Raw genomic sequence first — 23,332 nt, 5'->3', positions numbered from 1 at the left:
GAAAAGTTAATACCAATGGAATGCATTAGTTTGACTGTCTTCTTTCCATATTATTCCATTTTGTGACATTTGACGAAGGCATGGCGGATAAATCATTAATTTGACTAGATGATGACAGTATGAGTAATCTCGTTATGATCCATATCATTTTTTTAGTATTTAAGTGTAATTGAATAGAAATTAGGTGATTTTCTATTTTTTTCACAACAACTACACAGGATCCTTCGTAAGTATCTAGGGATCAGTACTAGCCTCGAGACGATCCACGACGCATTCATAGCAATTCGGGACCGCATAAACGGAATTAGGTCATTTTCTCATTTTTCGTATGTGTAAGTCCATAAATATTTTGGTGAACTGGCTTCTGTTCAATTTTTATCCGAAACCCTTATGAGATCCTCCGTAAGTACCCATGGGATCAGTATACGGAGCATCGGCATGATCCACGACGCATTCATAGCATTTAGGGGCCGCACAAGCGGAATTAGACGATTTTCTCATTTTTCATGTGTGAATATTTTGGTGAATCGATTTCTGATCAATTTTTTTTCAAAATCCTTATGGGACCCTTCGTAATTACTTAGGGGATCAGTACGTGTAATCTCAATGCAATTCACAGTGCATTCATAACATATAGGGGCCGCACAAATAGAATTAGGCGATTTTCTCATTTTTTCTATGTGTTGTTAGCCCATGAATATTTTGGTGAACTGAATTTTGGTCAATTTTTTTTGAAACCCTTATTGGACCCTCCGTAAGTACCCGTAAGATCAGTATGTGTAGTATTGACACGATCCAAGGCGCATTCATAGCATTTAGGAGCCGCACAAGAAGAATTAAACGATTTTCTCATTTTTTGGGTGTGTTAGCCCATGAATATTTTGCTGAACTGACTTTCGGTTAATTTTTTTTTAAACCCTTATGGTACCCTTCGTAAGTACCCGAGGATCAGTACGTGTAGTTTCGGCACGATCCACTGCGCATCATAGCATTTAGGGGTTGCACAAGCGAAATTAAATGATTTTTTCACTTTTCATGTGTGTTAGCCCATGAATATTTTGGTGAAGTGCCTTCCAATATTTTTTTTCTAAAATACTTATAGGACCCTTTTTAAGTACACAGGGGCTCAGTACGTGTAACCTCGACATAATTCACGACGCATTCATAGCATTTAGGGTCATACAAGCACAATTAGACAATTTTTTCTTTTTTCGCGTGTATGAATATTTTGGTGAACTGACATCCGATTAATTTTATTCCGAAACCCTTATGGGATCCTCCATAAATAAACAGGGGATCAATATGTTTAGTCTCGAGATGATCCACGGCGCATCCATAATATTTAAGGGTCGCACAAGCGAAATTAAATGATTTTCTCATTTTTCATGTGTGTTAGCCCATGAATGATTTGGTGAAATGGCATGCGTTCAATTTTTTTCCGAAACCCCTATGGAATCCTCCATAAATATCTGAGAGTTCAGTATGTGTATCCTCGCATGATCCACAGAGAATTCATTGTATTTAGGGGCCGCACAAGCCGAATTAGGTGATTTTCTCATTTTTCGTTTGTGTTAGCCCGTGAATACTTTGGTGAACTGACTTTCGATTATTTTTTTTGTAACCCTAATGGGACCTCCCATAAGTACCTAGGGGATCAGTACGTGTAGTCTTGATACGATCCACGATGCATTCATATCATTTAGGGGTCGCACAAGAGGAATTAGGCAATTTTATCTTTTTTGTGTCTGTTAACTAATGAAATATTTTGGTGTACTGGCTTTCGGTCAATTTTTTTTTGAAACCCTAATGGGATCCGCCAAAAATATCCGATGAATCAGTACGTGTAGCATGGGCACGATCTAGAGTGCATTCATAGCATTGAGGGCACAAGCGAAAGTAGGCAATTTTCCAATTTTTTCTGTGTGTTAGCCCATGAAATATTTTGGTGCATTGACTTTTGGTAAAAAAAATTTGAAACCCTTATGGGATCCTCTCTAAGTATCTGGGAGATCAGTAAGTGTAGCCTCGGCACGATCAATAATATATTCATAGAATTTAGGGCCACCTTTTTTTTTTTTTTGTGTGTTAGCTCATGAAATATTTTGTTGAACTGGATTCAGGTCAATTTTTTTCTGAAACCTTTATGGGACCCTCCGTAAGTATCTGTAGGATCAATACGTGTAGCCATAGCATGATCAACGACGTATTTATAGCATTTAGGGGGCGCACAAGAGGAATTAGGCAATTTTCTCTTTTTTGTGTGTATTAGCCCATGAAATATTTTGGTGAACTCGCTTTCAATCAATTTTTTTTCTTGAAACCGTTATGGGACCCTCCGTAAGTATACGAAGATTAGTACATGTAGCCTCAGCATGATCAATGTTGCATTCATAGCTTTTAGGGCCGCACAAGTGGAATTAGATGATTTTCTCATATTTCTTGTGTGTTATCCCAAGAAATATTTTTGTACTATGATTTTCGGTCAATTTTTTTCAAAACTCATATGGAACCCTCCATAAGTATCCGGGGGATCAGTACGTGTAGCTTCGTCATGATCCACGGCGTATTCATAGGATTTTGGGGCCGCACAAGCGGAATTAGATAATTTTCTTATTTTTCGTGTGTGTTAACAAATGAAATATTTTGGTGAACTGGTTTTCGATAAAAAAAATTGAAACCCTTATGGAACCCTCCATAATTATTCAGGAATCATTAAGTGTATCCTCGACACGGTCAATGGCGCATTCCTAGCATTTAGGAATTAGACAATTTTTCTCATTTTTTATGTGTGTTAGCCCATGAAATATTTTGATGAACTGGCTTCTGGTTAAGACGATCAACGTCGTATTTATAACATTTAGGGGACAACCGCACAAGAGAAATTAGGCGGGTTTTTTTTTTGTGCGTGTTAACCAATGAAACATTTTGGTGAAGTAGCTTCCAATCAATTTTTTTTGAACCTTTATAGGATCCTCCATACGTATTGGGGGATCAATACATGTAGCCTCGGTACAATCCACTCTGCATTCAAAGCATTTAGGGGCCGTACAAGCAAAATTAGAAGATTTTTTCATTTTCCGTGTGTGTTAGCCCAATAAATATTTTGGTGAACTGGATTTTGGTCAATTTTTTTTAAGCTCATATGGGACCCTCCGTAAGTATACAGGAGATCAATACATATAGTCTCGGCATGATCCACAGTGCATTCATAACATTTAGGGGCTACACAAGCGGAATTAGACGATTTTCTCACTTTTCGTGTGTTTTAGCTTCTGGTTGTTTTTTTTAAAACCCTTATGAATCCCTCCGTAAATATCCGGGGGATCAGTAAGTATAACCTCGGCACAATCAACGGCGCATTCATATCATTAAGGGTATGCACAAGAGGAATTATGTGATCTTTCATTTTTTGTGTGTGTTAGTCCATAAAATATTTTGGTGAACTGACTTTCAGTTAATTTTTTTTCTAAAACCTTTATGGACCCTCATTAGGTACTCGGGGGATAAATACGTGTAGCTTCGATACGATCCACTACGCATTCATAGAATTTACGAGCCGAACAAACAAAATTAGGCGATTTTCTCATCTTATGTATGTGTTAGCTCAAAATATATTTTGGTAAACTGCTTCTAGTCAATTCTTTTTTGAATTCCTTATAGGGACCTTCCATAAGAATCCGACGATCAGCTTGCATAGTCTCGGCACGATTCAAGATGTATTCATAGCATTACGGAGTCACACAAACAAAATTTAGTGATTTTCTCATTTTTCAGGTTTGTTAGCCCATGAATATTTTGGTGAACTGAATTCCAATTAACTTTTTTTTGAAATCCTTGTGGGACCTTTCTAAGTACTCGGGGATTAGTACATGTAGCCTCGACACGATCCACGGTGCATTCATAGCATTTAGGAGTCGCACAAGTAGAATAAAGAGAATTTCTCATTTTTGAGTGTGTTAGTGCATGAATATTTTGTTGAACTGACTTCCGGTCAAATTTTTTTAAAACCCTTATAGGACCCTCTGTAAGTACCCTGGCGTCAATACGTGTAGATTCGTCATGATCCACGGAGAATTCATAGCATTTAGAGGCTGCACAAACGAAATTAAACAATTTTATCACTTTTCGTGTATGTTAGCCCATAAATATTTTGGTGAATTGGCTTCAGGTCAATTTTTTCCTCAACCCTTATAGGACCCTTCGTAAATACCCAAGGTCTCAATACGTGTAGCCTTATCATGATCCACGGTGCATTCATACTATTTAGGGCCACACAAGCGAAATTAGATAAGTTTCTCTTTTTTCGTGTGTGTTAGCCTATAATTTTTTTGGTGAACTAAATTTCAATTAATTTTAACTTGAAACCCTTATGATATCTTTCATAAATAAACGGGAGATCGGTACATGTAGCCTCTACACAATCCACGGCCATTCATAGCATTTAAGGGTTGCACAAATAGAATGAAGCGATTTTCTCATTTTCATTTGTGATAGCCAACGAGTTCTTTGTTGAACTAGCTTTAAGTTTTATTTTTGTAACCTTAATGGCACCCTCCATAAGTACTAGACGGATCAAAATGTGTAGACTCGACATGAGCTACAGCGCATTAAGTGCATTTAGAGGCCGCACAAGCGGAATTAAGCAATTTTCTCATTTTTGTGTGTTTTAGCTTATTAAAATATTTTGGTGAACTAATTTTTGGTTAATATTTTTCTAAAATACTTATGGGACCCTTAGTAAATATCCGTGGATCAGTACGTGTAGCTTCGTCACAATCCAGGGAACATTCATAGCATTTTGGGAGCGTTCAAGCGAAATTAGGCGTTTTTCTCATTTTTTATGTGTGTTAGCCCAAGAAATATTTTAGTAAACTGGCTTCCGGTAAATTTTATTTTGAAACTGTTACGGGATCCTCTGCAAGTATCCTGGGGATCAATACGTGTAGCCTCGATACGATCCACGGCGCATTCATAGCATTTAAGGATCGCACAAGCAGAATTAAACGTTTTTCTCATTTTATGTATGTATTAGCCCAAGAAAAATTTTGGTGAACTGGCTTTCCTTAAATTTCCTTCAAACCCTTATGGGACCCTCCGTAAGTAGTCGAGGGATTAGTACGTGTAGATTTGGCACAATTCACGATAAATTCAAAGCATTTAGGGGTCTCACAATTGGATTTAGGCGATTTTATATTTGTTTATGTGCCATTAACATTTTGGTGAATTTTCTATTTTTTCTGTTAGACAATGAATATTTTGGTGAACTGGCTTCAAGTCAAAAAAATTTCAAAATCCTTAGTTGACCCTCTGTACATACCCGGGGGATCAATCTGTATAGCCTCGGCATGATCCACGATGAATTAATGTCATTTAGGGACTGCACTAGCGGAATCAGACGATTTTCTTATTTTTTGTGTGTGTTAGCCATGAATTTTTGGCTGCACTGGCAACTGGTCAATTTTTTTTGAAACCCTTATGAGACCTCCACAAGTACTCGAGAGATCATTACATCTTGCCCGCATGATCCACGGTGCATTCAAAGCATTTAGGGACCGGACAAGTGGAATTGAGCGATTTTCTCATTTTCATGTGTATTAGTCCATGAATATTTTAGTGAACTGGCTTCCGGATATTTTTTTTCAAAATCCTTATGAGAACTTTTGTAAATACTTGGGGGATCAGTACGAGTAGCCTCAACACGATCTACGAAGAATTCATAGCATTTAGAGTCTAAACAAGCCTAATTATGTGATTTTCTTATTTTTTGTGTGTTAGCCCATTAAATATTTTGGTGAAATGACTTTTTCGTTAATCTTTCTTAAAACCCTTACGGGACTCTCCAAAAGTACCCTATGCAATTAGTACATGTAGCCTCGACATGATCACGGTGCAATTATAGCATTTATGGGCCGCACAAATAAAATTACGCGATTTTCTCATTTTTCGTGTGTGTTAGCCCATAAATATTTTGGTGAACTGACTTTCAGTCAATTTTTCCCGAAACCCTTATGGAACCCTTCCTAAGTATCCGAAGGATTAGTATGTGTAGCCTTATCACGATCCACGGCAAATACATCGCATTTAGGGGTTGTACAAGTAAAATTAGAAATTTTCTCATTTTTTTATGTGTGTTAGCCTATGTATATTTTGATGAACCTGGGGTTCAATACATGTAGCCTCAGTATGATACAAATTGTTTTCATAGAATTTAGGTGTCTCACAAGCTGAATTAGGCGATTTTTTGATTTTTCGTGTGTTTTAGCCCATGAATATTTTGGTTATTTGGCTTCCAGACATCATTTTCTCTGAAACCCTTATGGGACCTCTGTATGTATCCGGGGGACCAGTACGTGTAGCATCGGCAAGATCCACGATACATTTATAGAATGTAGGGCCTGCACATTCGTGTGTGTTACCTCATTAATATTTTGGTGAATTGATTTTCGATTAATTTTTTTTGAAACCCTAATGGATCTTCCGTAAGTACTCGGGAGATAAGTACATACATCCTCAGCATGATCCACGGTGAATTCATAGCATTTAGGGGTTGCACAAGTAGAATCAAACAATTTTCTAATTTTTTGTATGTTAGCCATAAATATTTTGGTGAATTGACTTCTGATAAATTTGTTTCTAAAATCATTATGGGACCCTTTGGAAGTACCCGGGGGATCATAACTTCTAGCCTCGGTATGATCCACGATGCATTCATAGAATTTAAGGACCGCACAAGCGTATTTGGTCAATTTTCTCATTTTTGTGTGCATTAGCTAATAAATATTTTGGTGAACTCGACTTAGGTAAAAAAAAATTGAAACCCTTATGGTATCCTCTGTGGGTACCCCTTGGGATCAGTACGTCTAGCCTCAGTACGATTCACGGCGCATTCGTAGCATATACGGGCCGCTCAAGCGAAACTAGGTAATTTTTTATTTTTTGTGTGTGTTAGCCATGAATATTTTGGTGAACTGGCTTTCGGTTAATTTTTTTCCGAAACCCTTTTAGGACCATCTATAAGTATCCGGGGATTAGTATGTGTAGTTTCAACATGATTCACAGTGCAATCATAGCAATAAGGAGCCGCACAAATGAAATTAGGCGATTTTTTGGTGAACTGGTTTCTGGTCACTTTTTTTCTTAAACCCTTACCCTTACAGGACCTTCCATACGTACCCGAAATCAGTACATATACCCTCGGTATGATCTACCACACATTTATAGCATTTATGGGTTGCACAAGCGAAATTAAGCAATTTTTTCATTTTTCGTGTGTTTGTCCAAAAATATTTTGGTGATTTAGCTTTCAGTCAATTTTTTTCTTGAAAATATTGTGGGAACCTCTGTAGGTACCGGTGGGATCAGTACGTGTAGCCTCGGCACACTCCACGGTGCATTTATTGCATTAAGAAGTCACACAAGCTGAGTTAAGCGATTTTTCTCATTTTTTGTATGTGTTAGCCCATGAATTTTTTGTGATTTAACTTTTGGTAAATTTTTGTGGGAAAAATTTATGGTACCCTCTGTAAGTACCCGAGGAAGCGGTACGTGCAACTTAGACCCAATACAACATATTTATAGTATTTAGGGATCATTAAAATTGAATTATGCGATATTCATAGCTTTTTTATGTGTGTTAGCCCATGAATTTTGTAATAATATGAATTTTGGTTAATTTTTTGTGAACCCAGGGGAGCAGCACGGTTAATTTTTTGTGAACCCAGGGGAGAAGCACTTGTAACCTTGGCACAATCTTTTGGTGATAGGACTTTTGATTAATTTTGTGACACCTTTATGGTAACATCCGCAAGTAACTAGAGAAACAATATGTGTAGCATCGGCACACTCCACGATAGGACGTGTAGCCTTGGCACAATCTATTGCATATTTATCGCATTTAGGGGCCTCCCAAGTGAAATTAGGCGATTTTCTCATATATATTTTTCCTTGTGTATTAGCCCTTTTAGTGATAGTACTTTCGATTAATTTTGTGAAACCTTTATGGTAACATCCGTAAGTAACTAGGGAAACAATACGTGTAGCATCGGCATGCTTCACGACATATTTATAGCATTTAGGGGTCATTCAAGCAAAATTTAGGCAATTTTCTCATTTTTCGGGTGTTAGCCCATTAATTTTATGATGATATGACTTTCGACCAATGTTTTTTGTGTAACCTTTATGTGAACCTTCATAAGTATCCACGGGGGCAGTACGTGTAGTCTCGACATGATGCATGATATATTTATAGAATTTAGGGATCACTCAAGCGGAATTAAGCGATTTTCTCATTCTTTTCGTGTGCATTAGCACATAAATATTTTGGTGGTATGACTTTCGATTCATTTTTTTTGCGAAACCTTTATGAGACCCTCTGTAAGTACCAGGAGGAACAGTACGTGCAGTCTTGACATGATCCACGACATATTTATAGCATTTAGGGCCACTCAAACAGAATTTGGTGATTTTCTAATATTGTTTTCGTATGTGTTAGCCAATGAATTGTATGGTGATATAACTTTCGGTGAATTTTTTTGCGTCACTTTTATGAGAACCTCCATAAGTACTTGAGGAGTAGTACATGTAACTCGACATAATCCACGATATATTTATATTATTTAGGGTCCACTCAAGTGAAATTAGGTGATTTTCATATTTTTTCTGCGTGTTGGTGAACTGGCTTTGGGCCTTGTTTTTGCAACTTTACAGGACCCTTCAAAATGACCTGGGGTAACATTATGTGTAGCCTCGCCATGATCGATGTCATTTTTTTATCATTTAGGGGTCACTCAATAAAAAGTAGGCGATTTTCTTTGTTTTTCGTCTGTGTTAGCCCGTGAATTTTCTTATAAATTGGCTTTCAGTCATTCTTTTACAAAAAATTTACAGAACCATCTGTATTGAACTAGGTAACAACAGGTGTAGCCTCGCCCTGATCCACGCTATTTTTTAGCATTTAGGAGTCATTCAACAGAAATTAGATAATTTTCTAAATTTTGTGTGTATTAACCCATGAATTTTTTGATGAACTGACTTTCGGATAATGTTTTTGCAAAAACTTTACAAGACTCTTTGTAATGACCTGGGGTAATAGTTTGTGTAGCCTCGCCAGATCCACGTGATTGTTTTTAGTATTTAGGGGTCATTCAACATGAATTAAACGATTTTTTTAGTTTTTCATTTTCGTTAGCTCATTAATTTTTTGGTGAACTGGCTTACGGGCAATATTTTTGTAAAAAATTTATAGGACCTCCGTTATGCCCTAGGGTTATGCCCTAGGGTAATAGTGCGTGTAGCCTCATTATTTTGTTAGTAATTAGAGGCCACTCAATAGGAATTAAGCATTTATTTTTCGTGTGTGTTTGCCCATGAATTTATTGGTGAACTGACTTTAAGACGTTTTTTGCAAAAATTTTACAAGTCCCTCCATAATGACCTGGGAGAATAGTAAGTGTAGCCTCGCCATAAACCATGCCATTTTCTTAGCATTTAATGGTTACTCAACAGGAATTAGATGATTTTGTTTGTTTTTCGTGTGTGTTAGCCTATGAATTTTTTGGTGAACTGACTTTAGATCATTTTTTTGCAAAACATTTACAGAACCCTTCGTAATGACATGAGCTAAAGAGACGTGTAGCTTTTTTGATCCATACCATTGTTTTAGCATTTAAAGATCACTCAACATGAATTTGACGATTTTCTCAGATTTTCGTGCGTTTTAGCCCATGAATTATTTGATAAACTTGCATTCGTGCATAGTTTTTTGCAAAAACTTTACAGGATCCTCTATAATGACCTGAGATTATAGTACGCATAGTCTCGCCATGATCCATGACATTGTTTTACCATTTAGGGGGCACTAAATAGGAATTAGATGATTTTCTTAGTTTTTCACATGTTAGTTAGCCCATGAATTTTTGGTGAACTTGCTTTCGGGTAGTATTTTTTTGAAAACTTTATAGGACCCTATGTTATGACCTGAGGTAATAGTATGTGTAGACTAGCCATGATCCACGCCATTTTTTTAGTATTTAGAGGTCATTCAATAGGAATTAGGAGTCTATTTTTCGTGTGTGTTTGCTCATGAATTTATTGGTGAACTGACTTTCGGACTTTTTTTGCAAAAATTTTACAAGACCTTTTGTAATGACCTTGGGTAACAGTATGTGTAGCCTTGTCATGATCTGCGTCATTTTCTTGGCATTTATGGGCAACTCAATAAGAATTTGACAATTTACTTTATTTTTCGTGTGTGTTAGCCCATGTAGCTTTCGAGTTTTTTTTTTGCAAATATTTCACAGGACCCTCCGCAATTGGACCCTCGTATACACACATATTATCTATAGTCAATCGGCAATTAAACATGATATAGGATTTATATGGGTAGTACGTCGTCTCAAACTGTTAGTTATATATATACCAAAATCACCTATTTCTTGGGGAGTCTTAATTGTAAAAAATAAGATAACATAATATGTAAGCCGACAAGGCTTCCACTCTGAATGTAAACGTCCAAAAACATAAGTCATACTAGTACACCGGACAACATCTATATACAACCCACTCATGTGTCTACAGACCTCTAAGAGGATTAACAATATCATATGACGGGACAGGGCCCCGTCGTACCCCTAAATACATAAATATATACATTATAAGGATTAGTACCCAAAGTTTGGGCTCCGAGACAATGGAGCACTTCAAACCCGTTGAGTAGAATCCTAAGCTGGCGGCTCTCCAAAATGAGTATCTGTACCTGCGGGCATGAAATGCAGCCCCCCAAAGAAAGGGGGTCAGTACAAACTATGTACCGAGTATATAAAGCATAAAATACCGTAAAGGAGATCACATCTGCAATAAAGATTCAGGAGCTAATCATTGTACCTGTGTCTTATGAAATGAATACATGCATATCATCATCATATATCATACCCGGCCCGTTAGGGAACTCGGTGTCACGATTATATCAATATATCGTTATATGTATATATATATACCATACCCGGCCCTTTAGCAAGGGGCTCGGTGAATAGAGTAGTGTACACTGATACCGTAACCGGCCCATTATAGGACTCGGTGCCATAATTATATTGTCATATCATCCTAACATCATATTATCATATCACGTACGTGGCCCTCTAGTAAGGGACTCGGTGAATAATATAGTGGAATTCATACATGATAACATACCCGGCCTATTGTAGGACTCGGTGAATAATACCATAACAATATGCACGAATAGGGTATCATTAGCAACGTTGTGTAATTTGATCATTATCGGAGACTTAATGGAATAACCAAAACAGTCCATCATTTGACAACCAAGACAATAGTCACTATGAATAACACCAATTATGGATTATACTAAAATATGAATTATACCACAACATGAGTTATACCAACTAGGATGGATGGAATCATACACATGAGTCAATACATACCAATATAAATTCTGAAAATCAAGAACGTTAGTCATCCGAGTGTATCTACGAATAAGAGTTTCTTTGGGATTTAAGCATACGTCATTCGTTCGTTTCACATGGATCATGCCAAAAGAAGAAAATATTAACTTTACATACCTTTAGTGTTTATACATATATGCTGTCCAATATTATCTCAACCTATATTAAAACGTTAAGCACTATGGTTAAGCTATGAACAAGAATAAAACGTACTCTATCGTTAGTAGGTTATTTCTAAAAAACAATGGACAGCACCTCCCCTATACCGCTTACTTTTCCCACTTTCAAACCAGCCATATAATCATCAAGCAACATCAACAATCCAAAATATTGACACAAAATAAGATTTATTATTGATAATAAGCCTAGAATGTTTCCACCCGACTCATGTTACCAAAGCAGTAAATTCAGAAAGCCGAGTACCTCAAGTTGTATCTAAATTTTGAAAATGAAAACAGCAAAATTGGACTTTATGACCTTCTTTAAATGTTTAGATCTCTGTCTTAAGTTTCCAATTCAAAAGAAATCAACTCAAAACTCATTTTATACAAAGAGATATCATTAAAACACCTACAACTATACATGAGGGATTTTTCAATCCAGAATCTGGACAGAATTTTTCTTATGATTCATCCTCATATATCGACATACTAACAGCAGATATAGACTACAACATAAACATAAGAGTTGTAGGTACGTGTATTATCATTCCAAAACATATTTAATATCTAAAATCGGAGGTCTACACAATGAGATATTCTAGAATTACTACCAGCTACACAATTCCAAAAATGGATTTGAGCATTCATAATCTTCATACACCTTATTCCTCCAAATTCAAGAACAACAACTCATCAACAACATCAAAACAATATCAACCATTATTATACATCATCACTAAGCTAATTCCATCCATTTAAGCTACCTAAAACAACCTTTTAACCCATAAATCTCAACAAATCACCAAACGAGTTTATAACACTATTTTCTCCGTTCTAATCCGTTAAAACTCTAACTAAACTTGTTAACATTGAAAAGAAGACTTTAATATTACCTTAAAGTTGCAGAGACCACATTGAATATTCTCCTTATTGATTGATATCTACCTCAAATTGAAGCTAACGCGATATACAACAATTTTCTCTTCATGAGCTTCGGATTTCGGGACTCGAATTTTGATCGGATTTGGTATTTCTCTCAAGAACTCCCTTTCTCTCTCTCTGGAAATTTCCAGAATTGTCTTGGTCTAAAGTATGAAAGAATAGATACAAAAAATTAGATTTAATTTCGTGGGCATTGGGCATTGGGCCTGACCCGAATTAGAATTGGGTTGGGCCGAATCCACTATTTAGTTTGGCCTGTCAGGCTTAAAATGTCTATATCTTATTACTCCGATATCATATTTCATCCCACGACCTATGGTTGGAAAGATATTTTCATTATCTACAACTTTCATTTTGAGAGTTTTTCCAAATTCCCAAATTTTAAAGAGGTTGTGGCCTCCCGAAGTCAGCTTACCCGAAACGTGACTTTAAGAAAAAACATATCTGATGGCTTCTATTTTAATTTGGCCCAAGGGTCCTTCTTGAGATGTATTTTACTTCACATAAATTATTCATATAACTTGACATCTACAACAAATTATGTCCTTTTAAAATTCAAAATTAAAAGTCCTTGAATTTATAACCGTTAGCTTACGAATAATCCAAGATGCAAAAATACGGAATGTAACAGCAATGACCTGGGGAACAAGACGTGTAGCTTCGCCTTGATCCATGCCATTTTTTTTAGTATTTAGAGACCACTCAATAGGAATTGGGAGATTTTCATAGTTTCTTGTGTGTGTTAGCCCATTAATTTTTTGGTAAAATGGCTTTCGTGTATTTTTTTTTGCAAAAACTTTATAAGACTCTCCGTAATGACCTGAGTAATAGTATGTATAGCCTCGCCATGATCCACAATATTGTTTTAGCATTTAGGGGACACTCAACATGAATTAGGCGATTTTCTCAATTTTTTGTGTGTGTTAGCCTATGAATTTTTTGGTGAACTGATTTTCGGGCAATTGTTTTGCAACAACTCAACATTCCAAATTGAAAGAATGACACATAAACTGGACTAGTGAAACTATCTACCTTCATAAAATAGGGGTAAGATTTTTATAAATAGTGTCTTCTCGAACCCCACTTGTGAGAATACACCACATATCTTATTGTTGTTGAAAATACCTTTTAACCCGTTAAATTTTGAAAATTGTCAAAGGTTATCAGCCTTGCATGTTACCCCTTTTATAATTTATAAATCATTTTTCAAAATAAAAACAACAGGAAATTATTATATTTTCTTGGGATGATACACAAGTACCCCTTAATTATAACCAAAATTGCTAAGATAAATCTTAACTATACATGGGTCCTATTACCTCTGAATTATTTTAAAGTGTAATAAACACACCCTTCAGTGCTGAGATGGCACAGAGAGTGTGTTCACTCTCTTTGAGGCGAGTGAAAGACAAAAAAAAAGTATAAAATCTGACTAATTTGGACACATGTCCATTTTCAATTGGACATTTGCATTATTAATCAATACACATAAGTAGTGTATTGATTAAGTTTATGCAATCATGGTGAGCACAATTAAAATTAAATTCCTTTTTTTAAAAAAAAATAATTTTTTTTTAGATCTGACGATGCGCTGATGTGGCACTAAAGTGGCGCTGACGTGGAGGCGAGTGTAAAGAATCTCCCTTCATGTGAGTGATTATATAGGTTTTAGGGTGCGTTTATTACATTTTAAAATAATTCAGGGGAGATAATAGGACTCATATATAATTAAAGTGTGTCTTAGCGATTTCGGTTATAGTTGAGGGGTACTTGTGTATTATTCCTATTTTCTTTTTAGAAAAAAAAAAGGAGGAAGGAAAACTTGAACCATGAGAAGTTTAAGTTGACAAGAACTTTACAAGCAAATAATATAGAAAGAAATTTAACACTTCATGTTTTTACAGTAGAAAAATGGGGAAAAGGAATATCACATGTGCATTATTATATATTTTTTAATTTTTCATCTAGTATCCGGTGCCTACATCACGGCCTCGATTAAATTCGAATTTGTACCATGAAGTCTGACAAAACTATCCCTAACAAAGACGATTCCATACAAAGGACTCAAATCTAAATTTTTTGATTAAGGACGAATGAGTACAGTACTTATCACTCCACCGACACATGTGAATTATCAACATATGTCCTCTTTCTTTTCCTATTTTTAGAAGTACTGACTTCTACAAAGCCTAGGCAAAGCTCTAGTATGAGTCTCTGTCTTCACCATTTTAGTCATTTGGCCTTTCATATCTCTACATATTTTCTCCAACTCCACAACTCTCCATTGCATCTTTTGCAAATTTAGCCTCATATATTCATGTTCCTCTTCTTGCAAAGTACTCTGTTGATCACTAGTAGTACTTGAACTGTGATAATCACTCTTGTTTGTCTTGTACAAAACCATTTGTCTGTTATTGTCTTTTGTTGTTGAAATACCCTGAGATCCAAGTGCCTTCACAGCAATTCTTGGTGAAATTCTTGGATTCTTTGCTAAGTCCTTGCATGCTTCAAGGCTTAGTTTCTCATAGTTAAGACATCTACATAATCTTGATCTTTCCTCTAATGACAGGATTGGATGAGACTGCAACCAAATATACACATGTTAGCTGCATGAAATATACTCCCTCATTGTTTCAATTTATTTGCTAGAGACAGAATTTAAGAAAGTAAAACGAACTTTTGAATGTTGTAATCTAAACTAAAGGTACGTAGAATCTATCAAAATATTCTTTAAATCTTGTGGTCTAAAGCATGTCACGTGGAAAGTTGGAAAGAAAGAGAGGTCAAAAAGGGAAAGAAACTCATTTTTAAACGGATTAAAAAAAATAAGACAAATAAATTAAAATGAAAGGAGCAACAAATAAGGCAAAATGAATTCATTAATCTTTCTTTTCCATTTTGTACGAGACTCCTTTCTTTGAAATCTCTTTTAACTTTAAAGTTTTTGTTTTACTCTTAATTTTATGATCTTACTAATATAGAAATGTCACGATATATTTACAATCACAAGTTTTAAAGGGTGTCCATGTCAAAAATATATTTTTCTTACTTAAACTTTATGCTCAATCAAATACCGTAATATAATCGATAGATAACACCTCAATTATGTCTAGGGTGGAGGAAATTTCTTTAGCATGGAAAAGTTATTTATAGAAAGAATTGAGGACAAAAGGACAGAAAAAAAACACACAGAAAGAACACAATGACAAGGGGAAATCAATTAAAACTACCTAAAAATACTCTATTCATTCATTTTTACTTATTCAGTATTTCAAAAATATATTTTTCACTTTTACTTATCATTTTTAACAAATCAAAAAAAGACACTTATCTTTTCCCATTTTACCCTTAACATCAATTACTTATTCCTCAAATTATTTTTTTAATATCTAAGACTATACATCAATTAACATAAATATTATAATAAAATAATCATATTTATTATTATTTCTTAAAGGGCCTTGAAATTGAATAAATAAAAGTGAACGGAGCATTATTTTGTGCTACAAATCTTCCAATAACTTAACTCAAGACTGTCCATGAAAGGTGTTGCTGTTAGAGCAACTACCAATCAAGTCTTAAGGGTCCCATGTAGATAACTGATTGATTTTCATAAAAGTACTCATGAATTAATGAGGTCACAAGCTTCCATGACAAATTTTTATGACCCTACTGTGTTTCCATTTAAGTCCAAAATTTGAAATTCATAGTACTAAATTCAAATAGTACTTTAGATTTGAGTTTTCTCATCAATGCTTTACATAGATGTCTTTATGAGTTATTCTATCATATGACAAAGCATTTCCTCCTTCCAACAAAGAAACATAAAGTAAAAAAAAATAAAAAAGCAAAAGTATGTTTTGCCTTGTTTAGATCATGACAACTTACACAGTAAAACTGCATTTCACAGGCAATATATAATATAGTATATAAATTTATAAGTTATGTTAGATAGATTTTTCTAAAATATTATGAGGTGTGTGTGAAATTTTTCAACACACACATTTTTAAAAGTTCCAATACGATAATATTTTTAGAAAGTTCTAACAACATAGTCTCTGTAAGTATGATTGACAGCCGCTGGTGCATACCTATTATCAAGTGGAGTAAGTGAAACTTTTTGCACCCCTTCTGAGTTTTCCCAAAAAGATCCAAAAAATTTCCACAATGACACATTTTTCAGAAAAGAGCAAAAAACTGAAAAGTATTGCCTCGTTGGAAGGACATCTTCTTGTTTTATTCTATACTCCTTCCCTTCTATATTAATTGAATTTGTGAGACAATACATATATAATAAGAAAAATATTTAAAGATATAATTTGAATCATATTTTTCACTATTGTCCTTTATAAAATCATATACATAATTTTGTAAGTAGTGTGATTTATCTCCTAAAAAAATAAAACTTTAATAAATGAAAACGCAAATATAAAAAAAAATTCAAACATCTATTTTAAACTTTGAATAATTTTATTATTCTGAATAATAAAAAAAACCTCAAAAATTCACTTAATATGAAACGAATGGAGTATCTTTTAGCAATTGTCAATACCTTAGAACCTTTTTATCTAAAGTTATGTGAAATTTATTAACTTTAGAATTCTTCAAAAGTTATGTACTTTGGAAGACTTGACATTGAGTATAACAATATTTTTGAAGTATCTGAACAGTTAGTGCTACTAAGTAGTAAAAAATTATCTCAATTTATTTATCTTACATTCTTTTTTAATCCGTTTAAAAAAGAATGACTTTTTCTCTTATTTTGAAACTCTTTAATTCGAATTTTCCACAACACATGTTTAAGATCACAAGACTAAAAAATATTTTAGTACATTTTACATGTCTTTAGTTTAAAACTACAAGATTTAAAAATTTGTGTCAAGTTAAAATCAGATAAACAAATTGAAACGGAGGATATAATAAATTAGTAGTAGCATTTATTAGTTCATGGATAAGAAAGGAAAGAGAAGAAAATCAATGAATGAGTAATGATAACCTCAAGATAGATATCAATGGCTCTGTAGACCCCATCAAAACAATCCCTTGCATAGTCTGGTAGACTCTCAGCAACACCAAGGAACTTTGATATTTTAAGACTTTGGTCAGGAGCAATCTCTTTCAAGTACTTATCAATCAAACTTGAAACATTCCTCAATTTTGTTATTGAAACTTTATCATCATGATGAACAAAAACTCTAATCAATCTCAACACAAGATTCACATCATAAACACCACTAATATTGTGACCACAAACAAGAATATCATCTAGTGTTGCCTGATCAAGCATCCCACCTATCAATTTCTCCAAACAACCCCTGCATTCTTTACTAATCCCAAAACCAGATACAATTCGCAATACCCAAAAAAGATTTCTGCAAGAAAATGCTGTTTTCCCCATAAAAACTACACCATGAACAGCAGTGTCAGCAAGTCCACCATACTCAGTTCTTGAAATCAGATTTTGACAATTACTACTATTGTTCTGATTTCTTAAATGGGCTGATGTTTTTAAGTAATAAAGCAAGAATCTTGTAAGGAGTAAGCTGTTATTTTCACTACCAAAAGCACCTACAGTCCTTAGAAACACTTCTATCATCTTTGGGGACAAAATGGTCATTTCCTCAAACCACCAAGAACATAGCTTTATATGTTCTGAAGATGAAGAAGTTGAAGCTGATGAAGATGAAGAACCAAAAAGGGTACCAGAAAGTGAAATTATAAGCTTTTGAATCAGCCCACAAGAATTTGCATAATCAAAAAAAGATTCACAGCTTTTTAGGGATTTCAGAATATCATGCCATGACCAATAGCACAATCCTTCAAAAAAGCTCTCAGCTTGATACAATAAATTGCAAGATGACCACTTTTCTGTCATTTCAAGAAATTTTGCAGAGCAAATGAGGAGACAAACATTTGAGACAGTGATTTTAATGTTTCTGCCATTGTTGTAACAGAATCTTGAAATTAGTTCAAACCCTTCTACCCCACCTGGGAAATCAAGAATCTCAATACCTGAATTCTTAATCTGAATTTTCTTCTTTTCTTGTTTGATTATCTTCCTTAACTTCCCAGAGAAACTTGAAAGAACTTTCTGCAGAAAAAAAAAAAAAAAAATTGGTAGTAAAAATAGTTAATTTGGATGAACCGGGAAAATGGGGAGTTTCAAGATTGGATTTTTATTCTTTTGTTACCTGGTGCAGAAAGAATGTTTGTTCACCATTTACATGGATTTGCAGATCACATGGAGCTTGGAGTGGCATGGCTTAGCTAGTTTTGCATTCAATGAAATCAAGACAAGTTTTGGAAAGCAAAAAGAAGTGCTTTAAATTTAGTAATTGACAGATATAAATGGCCTCTCACAAGCTTTTGCCCCCCGCCCCACAAAGTGGATTTAACTATATACACAAACCAAATAGTATTAACCACGAAAATAACATAGGTAGTGAAATTTTACAAATGGAATTCGTGTGCATGTCTTACTATTACTTCGTAAAAGTAGAGGGTCTACTTTAGAAAGACGCTTAGCTCAAGTAACATTAAATAATATTGATTTTGTTATATTATCGGTATATCTTAATATGTTATATCAAGAGTTAGGAAGAGATAAAGATAGGCCGAAGAAGAATTGAGGAAGGTGATTAGATATGATATAATAGAGTTTTAGCACATGACCTTAGATAGAAACACAAGAAAGTCGAAGATTAGAGTAGTAGGTAGTCTAATATTATCGTACTTCTAGTAATATGATTTAGATATCACGTTTCTTTAACGTGTATTAATATTTAATTTGTTGCTATATTTGTTTTGTGCATTATCATTTTGTTGGGTCTTTTACTTTCTTACTTTCCTATTTTTTTGTGTTGAGGGTTTATAGGAAACAATTTTTCTATATCGAAAAGGTAAAAATAAGGTAGACATATATTCGACTTTTTCTAGATCTCACTTATGAAATTATACTAAATATATTATCGTTTCTTAATATGTTATAGCAAATGCAATAGCCCACAAAAATTCAGAAAAAATAATCAGCACTAGACAAGGCCGATACGATGAACTCGACCTAAAAGACAAGCCCCTTAAAGTTTCGAAGTCAAACCATTACGCCACCCGTAGGGCAGTGTATTTATTTAGCCAACATGATAGTGAAATAATTTGTACTCCCCTCCCTAGATCTTTTTAAATATAGAAATTCACAAATTTGAGATTTAATGTTATTAACTTTTATAATAATTTCAATTAGTGTTATAAAAATACTTTGATTCATAATTAAATATATAAATATTAAATAATTTTTTTAATACATATATCATATTCTGGAAAAAATCTACTGAATTGATGATATAATTGCCCTTTAGGTAAAATATGTGTGGGGTGGAGGGGGTGGGGGGCCATGCAAAGCATATATTATAAATAATATAAAAAAGGGCTACGTATTATGATTTTTAGCAACATCAAAAGTTAGTTTTTTGTATTTTATTTATTGCACCAAATACATAAATTGATTCTACTGGCCCAATAATTTTTTTCTATATTTTTTTGTTTAATTATTCTGTATGTATGTGTATATTATTTAATTAATGCACATATTTTTGTCTCTGTGTATGTGAATATTCGCTTTCATCTATTCAATGATACACCACCTTAGATGTGATTGACTTTTTAAAAAATTCTTATTTGATGTCTGACATTAGTATTGGAGCTCGATCAAATTTAATTAGCATCGAAAAGTTTTATATTTTGAGAATAAAGTGATTTCTAATAAAAATGATTTCGAACACAGCAAAACTCAAATTTAAAACATTTAATTAAAGATGAAAGAATATTTATTAATTCTGTATAATCTTTATTTGTGATATGATTGATTCAATTATATCCCAAAGGCCTCCTATTGGATTAATTTCCTTTGCTATTTTATTTGAATACTTTTCATATCAAGAGTATTTATCATTTAATATTTTATCCACAACTAATTTCAAAATTGCTAATAGAAGAATAAGAAGTTCAACCAGATAAAATATTTTATCATTTATTTCAAAAATATTTTTCCTTTTTTTTTACCAACTAAACAATTCTAAGAAAAAAAATTAATTGCAAGAATCTATTATATATAATTTTACTTTGTATTTTTACGAAAATTTATTTTCACATCTCGATTTCTTAACCTCCCAAATAATTTTATCAATTACACAACAAAAAGAAGGAATGTATTTAAAAGCAATTGGTGCAAAGAATGTAAAATGAATAGGTGGAGAATTTGTCTCATTTAGGGGACAAACTCTGGAAGTCAAAAAAAGACTATATTATATATAATTATTTTGAGGCTACTAATATAGCTATCAAAATAATTAAAATGAAAAAAATTATTTTGTCGTTTTAATCGTCTTTGATTGCTTTCATATTTGTATTTATATGTGGCATGACATTTCTTGGACATGTGACCTTAGGCCCCCCCACCCAAAAAAAAAATCACAAAATAATGTCACAAGACACCCCACCCCCTTATGATTTGAAATCTCATCAATATTGAAAGTATTTAATTTCATTAATGTAAGTAATTTTGTTGTTGTTGTTCATTAATGCAAGTAAACAAAGTATTTTATGTTTTCTTGTGAACTTACAATTTGCATTAAAAGAACAATATTAGGGATATTATAGTTTGGAAAAATTACACAAAAGTCCTGACTTTTTTGAGGCAGGGCTTCGACCTATATCTGGCCAACTCCTCAAACTGCTGAACCCATTAAATAAAGTATTTACCTAAACTGAACTCAATCTAAACTATTTATTCGAATTGACACGATCAGAATTATTTACCCGCATGCCCCCTCGTTCTATTCACTGAACCACTGCATCTTCATCCTTGATACCATCAGAGCATACATATATTCTGATGGTATCTATGCATTTTGATAATATCAAGCAGTACTTGAGTAGTATTTTCACTGAAAATTGTTTGTTATATATATATACTCTAATGGTATCAAGGAGTAAATGAGTAGTGTTCTCTACTTCTCTTTGATACAATTAGAGTATAATTATATACTCCAATGGTATCAAGCAATAAACGTGAATTAGCAGTTAAAAACAGAGGAGTATGAAAGTTAGGGAGTAGCTTATTATAAACAATTTTCCTTTTTGGTGTACAAGTATTTTTTCTCTTATAATTTTGGAGTGAAGTTTGATCAATTTTGGCTTTGCAATATTAGGGAAAATTGCACAAGTACATAGCTAGATTAGTGTTTTTTCTTCTTTTTTTCCACAGAAAATAGCGATAATATATTTTTTTTCAAAACGTGACAATATTTTTCTTTCAAAACGGAGCATATACACTATACGTGCGCGCATACAATATCAATGTATATAGATTGATACATTTTATATGCAAAAATATAAATCGATACATTATATATACACAGATAGCATATACATTATGGGTTGTCTACAATTCAAGGATGCGTTCACCAATCTATAACTTCTATAAATTATAAAACAGTGCTATGCTTTGTAATAATTTAAAATATCGCTATAAAGTATAATTATGAATCATAATCAATTACATTAGATAATTATTCCCCAATATTAAGGATGATAATATTGGGATGTCTAACATGGAAAATGACATAATAACTAATACCACATTCTTTTAAAAAACACCCAACATGGGTGGGTTTGCCATGAACAATATATATTTAAAAAAAAAGTAATTAATTAATATCAAAGGTCAATATGATCTTTTGATTTTGAAACTAAACAATAACGGGGTCATTTGGTAGGATACATTTAAAAAGAATGCATAATAAATAATCTCAACATAATTATTATCAACATTATTAATGTCAGTATTACTGATATACCTTATTCAGCACTATTCTCATACACCCTACCAAATAACCCATAAATAAATTATAGGAGTCACACTAAATGATCCCTAAATACATGAATGGCTGATCATAATTACTAAACATATGAGACACAAAAAACTTAAAGGAATCCATATTCTACTTCATGTTTCATGTAAGATGACATCTTTACTATTTGGAGAGTTAAATAAGAACTTTATTTATGACTTCTTATATAGTCTTGACTTATAAAACTTTTGTGTAGTTTGTGCAAATTTGAGAAAGTTTAAAGAAAGCATAATACATATATATGGATACCCTTTAATTTGCGTTCAACTAACAATTAAACCCTACAATTATGAGTATGCACATTTAAACTCAATTCATTTTTATTGTGTCAGTTGAACACTCCAACTTACAAAATGATCATCTAGACACCTCCAAAATTTATTTACCACGTCTGCATCCAATGAGCACGAGGTACAATGAAAACGAATTGGAATGTTAAGTTACCAGTTGAGACCAAGTTGAGATATCTATATGTATATTCTCAAAGTTGGAATGCGAAGCCACACCTAAATGTCTATTTATGTATCGAGAGGCTGGTTATAGAGGGTACCCGAAAGGGTAGAGGTATACCGATAGAAATATTGGGGAGAAGTGATTAGACAGAATTTGTTACAGCTTCATATTACCAAGAACATGACTCTAGATAGAAAGGAGTAAAGGTCGATTAGGGTAGAAAGTTAGTAGGGGTGAAACATTGTCTTGCCATGGTAGGTTTATGCTTGTTCATGCATGTCGTCATACTAGTCATACCCTTGTAGTTCTTGCCTTATATTGTATATTGTATTTCGATTATCACACTATTTTGTTGTTGTTATTGTTTTATTCTTGTAGTCTTTACACTGCCTTTCTTATTAACGGCTAT

The 23,332-nt window shown here is 33.6% G+C and overlaps 1 protein-coding gene across 1 annotated transcript; it reads right to left on the bottom strand.

The window, feature by feature from the left end:
* Positions 1-14,611: 14,611 nt before the first annotated feature.
* Positions 14,612-18,989, bottom strand: LOC129871152 (BTB/POZ domain-containing protein At3g19850-like). The gene is made up of 3 exons (XM_055946037.1): positions 18,754-18,989; positions 17,559-18,653; positions 14,612-15,143 (listed from the first exon to the last, which is right to left on the bottom strand). Exons 1-3 carry the CDS (start codon positions 18,820-18,822, stop codon positions 14,727-14,729), a joined length of 1,581 nt encoding a protein of 526 aa, XP_055802012.1. The 5' UTR covers positions 18,823-18,989; the 3' UTR covers positions 14,612-14,726.
* Positions 18,990-23,332: the final 4,343 nt, after the last annotated feature.

Source organism: Solanum dulcamara, chromosome 10 (assembly GCF_947179165.1).
Source record: "Solanum dulcamara chromosome 10, daSolDulc1.2, whole genome shotgun sequence".
Taxonomy (NCBI): Eukaryota; Viridiplantae; Streptophyta; class Magnoliopsida; order Solanales; family Solanaceae; genus Solanum; species Solanum dulcamara.
This window is presented reverse-complemented; position numbering and strand designations above follow the sequence as displayed.